Source organism: Gambusia affinis, linkage group LG06, assembly GCF_019740435.1.
Source record: "Gambusia affinis linkage group LG06, SWU_Gaff_1.0, whole genome shotgun sequence".
In the NCBI taxonomy this organism is placed as follows: Eukaryota; Metazoa; Chordata; class Actinopteri; order Cyprinodontiformes; family Poeciliidae; genus Gambusia; species Gambusia affinis.
In genome coordinates this window covers 26,366,787-26,375,003 of record NC_057873.1, presented here as the reverse complement: position 1 = coordinate 26,375,003, position 8,217 = coordinate 26,366,787, and the positions used below count along the sequence as shown (strand labels likewise).

The 8,217-nt window shown below is 41.7% G+C and overlaps 1 protein-coding gene across 1 annotated transcript; it reads left to right on the top strand.

Annotated features, from left to right (window-relative positions):
• The first annotated feature begins 419 nt into the window (after positions 1-419).
• socs9 (suppressor of cytokine signaling 9) lies at positions 420-4,986 on the top strand. The gene is made up of 2 exons (XM_044119226.1): positions 420-651; positions 2,999-4,986. Exon 2 carries the CDS (start codon positions 3,114-3,116, stop codon positions 4,779-4,781), a length of 1,668 nt encoding a protein of 555 aa, XP_043975161.1. The 5' UTR covers positions 420-651; positions 2,999-3,113; the 3' UTR covers positions 4,782-4,986.
• The last annotated feature ends 3,231 nt before the right edge of the window (positions 4,987-8,217 follow it).

Here is an 8,217-nt window from a genome sequence, read left to right as displayed (position 1 = left end):
GGCCAAGGAATACGTTTACTCCATGTTTACATTCCAGCGATCGAAGAAATGAGTTGGGGAAATGCATTTCATGAGTTCAGCCTGGTGTTAGGAATCCAATAGAAGGGGCACAGAGCTTGTCATATGGAGACATTTACCAAGTGTTGCCCAGGGTTTATGATAGTTCAATACTGCAGCCAGCTGTAGGTCACACTGCGCGTGTTTGTCGTGTACAATTTATATTTAATTATAAATAACTTTTCCCCTGGCATTTTCTAATATTTTGTGAACCTTTTGCATCACATGCTTTATTCTACTTTTTTACTGTCACTTTTGTGTGTGAATGGTCTGAACTACAACATCCGTCGGATCATGACAGTCCAAATAAAGAGGTTCAGTTCTTTTGCAAACTAAAGTTGTGTTTTTTGTGTCCACTCTTGGATTGACTTTTGTAAGTTGGAGAAGAATTGTATTCATATAAAAACGTCTTGTTTGCTTTTATTTTAGAAATTTGCTACAATTCCGTGTGGCTTTCACTTCCGAGTCATAGGTAGTATCCCCCCGCCCGTCTGTTGTTCGTTAAGCTAACAGCTAGCTTCCTTGTTAACGTCCTTACTTTATCAGGTAAAAAGCTACGTAGTTGACATGGAAACTGCATTGCAGTTGCTCAAGGTAGGTTTTAATTTTGTGTATTGGCAACTAAAGTTAAGTTTTACGAGTTGTTTCACCATTAAAACTAAGTCGTTTCTTTCCAGGAGTTGGTAGCCAAGTTGGCAGAAAGCTAGTCGCTAAGCTAACTTAGCTTGTACCCTTACTTAGCTTAGCTCAGATGCTAACTTATGCTGTTAACATTTTCCCCGTATTTCTAAAACATGCAGTATAAGTACATTTGCGAGAAACAAAACAAAAGATCCCCCAATATTAAACGGGAGTTAATATTAGTAATGTATATAAAGTTGATGCATGTCCGTGTCTTTCTCGAAATCACAGCAACTTGGTGTGATTTAAGGAGACAGAACCTGGTGTTTTAAGTACGAGAAAGTAAGTCAACATTACAGTGTTTGGCTTTAACCGAAAATAAAATGGACAGTGTCTGCATTGGGATGCTTTTATACCATGCAGTCTTTTCCAGAATATGAAGTTATTATAAAAACGTTAACTGGTTTGAGTAACTTCAGATTTTTGAATGAAAGTAGAAAACGTGGGGTTAAATCGTAGTAGTTTAGGTTTAAAACTGTTCAGCCCGTATTAAATATCCCCTTGTGTTGATATTTAAATTATATATTTAAATAATATTTAAATTTAAGTTTAAATTTAAGGTGAATTTAAGGATTCACCTTAAATTTAATAAAGATCCATTTTTTAAATCACTTTTTGGTTTTCGATTCAACCAAAATGATATAATTAATAGTATGTGGATCGGCAAAAATATTCTAAATCTAATATTTTTGCATTATTTACGCTATGCATCGTAATCTTGATTAGATGAATAATGTTGCAACTCAATAACTGAGACACTATTTTTATCTGGTTCCATTTCCTAAAATTGCCTATTGATATTTTTTTCTGGTATTTGTCTGAAAATCTTGAGTTAAAACAGTTTTAAGTCAAAAATGAATCGTCACCGAAGTACAGCGATAACTTAGGTTGTTGAGATTGCATCAGTGCATATATACAAACCTTCTAATGATACAGGCCAGTAAGCTGATAATTGACATCTATGGTAGGGATGTGCAGACAAAAAGAAAACATTATTTTAACTGTTATTTCAATAGAACAATATCTTCGGAGCCCTCGAGGAGACGTGTTTTTTTTTTGTTTTTTGTTTTTTTTGCGTTCCCTCGCTATAGGTTTTGCGTTCTCTCGCAATAATGCACTAATCACTTCATGCGGCAAAATTGAATACTGTAAGTTTTCTTACGATGCCATCGTACTTTCTGCTATAGTTTCAGGCTTTCGTGAGGTTTTTCCATGTATGTTAAAATCTCGTGAAATATCTGAAGTTTTTCTTTAGGATGGAACAAATGCACCACAAACTCGTGATATAAACAGAAACTTTCCGTAAGAAGGAAAGGAAGAAAAAATACATCCAAACTATTTGGACTATTTCTGAGTTATAATCACGGGATAATAAAGTCATCTGACAGTTTTGATTGCGTCTCTTTTGTGTTGGTAGTCTGAATGGTTTAACGACCGTTTTCATGTGCGGTTCCTGTACACAAACAGAAATAAACATAAAGTGAATAAATCGATTTACAATCAATTTTTTTGCTCCAAAGAGTTAATAATAACACGTTTTCACCAATACTCTTTAAATGTGTATATATATGAAACTTTAAATTGACATTTGTGACTGTATACAAAAAAGATCAGCAAATACTGCAGTAAGCATATTGCCAGGGAACCCTCCGTAAATATAAATCAAAAACCAAAAATATTCACCTAATTCACTTTTCCTAAAATTAATATTCATTATTTGGGGAAAAACAAAATAACAACCATGTTTGAAGTGTGTGGCCAAAATAAAATATTAGAATTTTTCAAATAAAAATCTGGAGGAAAATTGGAAGACAGGCCATCATTTGGTCTTTGCACTTTAACATCCAATACATCAACGTAGAAATGATTTACCAGACACACAATCACCTTTCTTCCATCTCAGTCTTTGGACCTCAGTCTATGACAGGGGTTAGCTGAAGAGAATAGTTGATAGGAGGAGCTAGGACTCTGAAATATTCAGAGATTGTAGCAGGAGGAATGCTCAAGGCTCCAGCCTTGTGAAAGCATTGTTGCTTTGGTGGAGAAAAAAAAAACATTTTTTTCTTTGTTTTTCCCATTAAATTGTTGTGTTCAATTGAAAAAAAACTTTTTGTAAACGTTTCTAGTACGAGACTGTTGGACTGAAAATATTTTAAGACTTTTTACAAACCATTAGCATGGGTCAAATTTGTTTGTGCCTGTATGGCGTGAATTTTTTCTTGTGAGTAGTAAATTGTGCTTTCATTTTTTGTTTTTGCAGGTTGTTCAACACCTTGCGGGCTACTATACTTGGACATTGACACACATCTGAAACTAGTGATGTGGATGACAGACTTGCCAAACGATAACTGCATATCCAGCTTATCCTATCTATAATGTCTTTACCAAATGAGTCGGGAAACAGAGGGAAGGAGCGCGAGAGGGGAGCCCGCCCAAAAGTGAGACAGAGCCGGTCGGAGGAGAGAAGAGACTCTGGCGGTGGCCGGAAAGGCGGGAAGGGGAAGAAAAAAGGTCTCTCCACGCACGACACCGCCGCCGAGCGACCCGTCAGTGACGGGTTTGAGTATGGCGAACTGTTGAACGATCTGGAGGCCAGGAGCCAAACCTCCTCCTCCACCTCCCCGCTGAAGGAAACCTGGAAATGGCAGGACTTGGACGTGGCGGGTTCCACTCCGGGGCAAGGCGTCACTGCCAAGCAAAGTCAGGGCACCGTTTGCTCTGCTGCAGAATTACCCCCCCTCGGCGAGGCGGAGGGCCGAGGCTCAAGCAGCAGCCGCACTCTCAGGCAAAAAATCCAGGACGCAATGGGCCAGTGTTTCCCGATAAAGACCCACAGTGCTGCAGCGGCGCCACCCCCACCCCCGCAGGCCTTTTCATCATCAGCTGCCTGCGCCTCCTCCAGGCGGAAGATCCATCTCAGCGAACTGATGTTGGACGACTGCCCGTTCCCCGTAGGGTCAGAGCTGGCTCAGAAGTGGTATCTCATTAAGCAGCACACGGCCCCCATCACCCAGCCTCCCCTGTTGGATCCCGCAGTGGTGGTGTGCAGCGCCCCGACTTCAGCGACGGCCGCCGTGGAGGATGTGGACGACAAGCTGCGAGAGCGCAGGCGCATCAGCATCGAGCAAGGCGTGGAGCCGCCGCCCAACGCCGAGATCCACACTTTCGAGGTGACGGCTCAGATCAACCCGCTGTACAAGCACGGCCCCAAGCTGGCTCACGGCATGAACGAGTTGGCGGGCACCGAGGGCGCCTCGGCTCACCAGCAGCAACAGCTGCTTCTCCAAAGGCAGCAGCAACATCAGCTCCTGCTGCAGAGCTGCTTGGACACGCTCGACGAAGTGGCGGCCTCAGCGTCCGCTTCCCTCCACGCCTCGGATGCCACCTCCGATCCGCAGGTCGACGTGGAGGCGGCAGCAGTGGCAGTGGCGGCGGCGGCAGCGGTGAGCAATTCAAGCTCGAGAGCCGCCTCGCTCCCTCGAACCGAGCACCAGACGCCCCACGAAGGCTACCGCTTCCACACCCAGATCGACTACATTCACTGTTTAGTGCCGGACCTGCTGCAGATCACCAACCTCCCGTGCTACTGGGGAGTCATGGACCGCTACGAGGCGGAGACGCTGCTGGAGGGGAAACCCGAAGGCACCTTCCTGCTGCGCGACTCCGCCCAGGAAGACTACCTGTTCTCTGTCAGCTTCCGGCGCTACGGCCGCTCGCTGCACGCGCGCATCGAGCAGTGGAACCACAACTTCAGCTTCGACGTCCACGACCCCAGCGTCTTCCACGCTCCCACGGTCACGGGCCTGCTGGAGCACTACAAGGACCCCAACTCCTGCATGTTCTTTGAGCCCCTCCTCTCCAACCCCATCCACCGCACACACCCGTTCAGCCTGCAGCACATCAGCAGGGCGGTGATAAGCAGCTGCACCACGTACGACGGCATCAACGTCCTGCCCATTCCGAACGCGCTGAAAAAACACTTGAAGGAATACCACTACAAGCAGAAAGTGCGAGTACGGCGGATGGACACGTGGTGGGAGTGAGGAAGAATAGAAACCGGACTCAACCAAATATTTAAAAGTATTTAGCTGTATCAACTCACGCGACACTGTATTTATTTATTTTATTCCTGCTGAATCTCATAGCAATTGTACTAAACCACACTGATGAGGCAACGTGTAATCTCACTGATCTTGCACATTCAGAGCGATGCTAAGCTGAAATTAAACAAATAAGTTTCAGACTCATGCTGCTTAGAGGACTGCATCTCATCTGTGTCTTCAAGTGTGACTAAATCATCTTAATTATCTGATGATGAGGGTATGAATCAAGATGATTATAATGGAACTGCTCATCGATCACACACTGAGAAGCCGAAACGCATCCTTACAGGGATCATCACTGAGGTGCTGCAAGTTTTTTACACCGCAGTGCAGAAGTCTTTGTACTTCTTGAGCTTTGTTTCACGTTTTATCATGTTAAAAACCACAGATTTCACTTGGACCAACATAAAGTAATAGATTTTTTTTTCTCCCCTCCATGAGGTCTTTTGTGGGCTCTAGTGTCCCTTATATGAATGTAGACTGACAGGAAAGGGGGAAAACGCAAAGCGAATATCGTCGGGTCCGGGAGTCGAACCCGCGACGGCGCGTCGAGGACTCGAAACCTCCAATCATGGGTCGCGCTATCCCCTACGCCACCACGACACAGCCATAATAGATTATTTTATTATTAACATTAACCTGCATTTCACCAGGTAAATCCCATTGAGATTAAGTGTGTTTTGTCATTTGATAGTTTGACGGACTATGTTCCTTGGGGACCAAAACTGCAACATTTGTTACATTTTCAGCTGGTGCGGTTCGCTGTCACACCGCACTGTCAAATCAAGCAAACCGTTTGCAAACCCTGTCTTCCCCCCTGTGGAGGCGCAGCATCAAGAACCACTGAAGGAAACAACACAAAAACCTCCGGAGAAGATATGAGCGCAACTTCCTCCTTTTTGTAAACAAAATGGAATAGCATCAGAGTTTAGCAGTTGAAGGATTTCGCTTTTGTCTCCAGTAAAAGACCACGAGCCATTTTCCCCTCGCGTGTTTAGTTTAGTAGTATTTACCCAGAATGCCCTGCTGCGCGGTAGTCATTTAGTTATAGAAAAAATAAATTAGTAAAAAGATTGCAGGCGTTTACAGACAGATGAGTCCTCAAAATTAGTAAGAGCAGCCTGAACACATTTACTGAAAACAGCATCTTTAACTTCACAGTTTTCTTTTTCCCCTAACCGGTTCCTAGAAGATGAAGCAGGAAACTGAAAAATATTTCTTTCCAAGTTCATTTAGGACCAAAAGTAGCAAAAAAACAATAAAAAACGGCACCTTATCAGTGATTGATGTAATTAAACCGCATGGAAATCCAGCTGTTCCGTGAAGACCTCAGGTAATTGTTAGGGAATATTGCTGAAAAACTGCATTATAATAACCAAGAAGCTCACCTCTCCAGTTCGAGATTCTGAAAAGAAACGGCACAAATTTTCAGTCTGCAGTTGTGGAAAGCTGGTAGAAAGGTACCCCAAAAGACTGGGTGCACCTGTTCTTTCAAAAGCTGCCTCTACTAGCTCTAAAACGCTGAGCAGAATACAAATGCGCTACCTTTTTTTTTTTTTTTTGGTTTACAGAGTTTTATTTGTGTGACAAAATGTGAAAAAGCTTTCAGCAGCTTTGTGTTTGGTGTTTTGCGATGCTACGCCATGAAGCCAATCATCAAGTTTGAGTTTTAGGTCAGTATGCTACCCAGCCTTAATCTCAGGAGGTTTGTGTGCTATATTGAAGCAACCCTGCATTCCGTCATCAAGTGTCCTGTAGCAGAGTACAGGATTATAATTACAGATAAATATAAACCGAGTCTCCTGACTACACTGAACTGCTGCACAGTGAGGCATTTAAACGGAATTTGGATGGAAATATATTTTCCCCAAAACTTTATTCCTGCTCTCATTGTCGACAAAAATGTCAAAATTTCTAAAAAGAAAAAAAAAAAAAAGCTAATTAAAAAAAAAATTTCAGCCATTACTGTTGGTCTTCATAATTTCAAATGTGGGCTTTGAGTCTGCAGTGGATAGCTTATAAAATGTTTTTTTTTTTTTTTTTAGTTGTTTTACAAAATTGTAAAAAAAAAAAAAAAGAAACACTATGTAGTGAGAGTATAATATGAGAGATAATTTTGAAAAAAAGCTCCTCTGGCTCCTTGTCGTCCTATGACCATCTGCAGACATACAGCCAGGAGGAGGGTCTTAGCACAGCAGAGCCTGCCGTGAATGCTAAGGCTAGTTAGCATGCCACCAATGGCGGTGGATAAAGAGTTTTCCTGAAATGGTAAGTTTTTCAGCCATTTGTACATCCAGCGCCACATGGACAGGCATGATTGACAGCCACAAGACCCTCCTCCTGGCTCTGATTGGTTGTTTCTGACCTGGGTATTTCTTCAGGTGGCAGTTGGTCCACAAAGAGGAGGTAGAGGAACTTATTTTTTTCACAGATTATCTGTCTCATGTTATACTGATACAACATAATGACAGTTTTAATAAATATGTTATATATATATATATATGTACGTATACATATAGAAATTCTATTCTTAAAATGCCTTAAACTTAAGCGGTTGGAAGGTGTATGTCAGTGTACTTGGTTAAATATGGTACTAATGTAATGTGTTGTGTGTGATTAATATGTCTAGAGAAGAATAATATAAATTTGTTCTATTTACCTTAACGCCAGTCTTGTTTTTGTCTACCAACTCCATTTAGGAGTTTAGCAACTGTTTGAATCCCAAACTGAAGAGCCGCAGATGCACTCATGTTCAAACACCTCAGAAGGTTTTATGTCTAGACGATCTATCACCTTCGATAGAACAGGTGATAACAAAGACAAACCCCAGGATCTCACAGCCCCAAAATAGCTAGGTGGGAATTTTTTAGTGTTGCTTTTTTTTTTTTTTTCCTTCCAATCTGTTCACCATCAAGTTTGTTTTCTTAGGTTGCACTTTCGAATTGTTTCTACTTAGTGAGATAGAAAATGCAAGATAATGCCAAAATAAAGCAAAGTCAACTACCAAATGAAAATGACTTAAAACTGGAAGACTTTTTTTGACCTCTGCTGTATTAACACTTCAATTCCAAATATAATTATCTGTAAAATTCTGTTTCAATCTGTACATTTGCAAAAATGGACAAGAATTTTTGCAATTCTTAAATTTGTCACATTTTGTCATGTTACTGTGACATACGAGCCCAAAGCAGTGAAGTAACGTGAAGCTGAACTCTGCAAGAACACAACATTTTACCAAGTGGGTTTGGTCTAGTTTCTAGTGCAGATATCTTAACTAACTTATGAGGAACTTTTCAGCAAGGTATAGGAGTTTGTTTTAAATCAATAACTCTGAAATATTGATGAAAAAGTACTATTTCCACTTACAGCCTCGGAA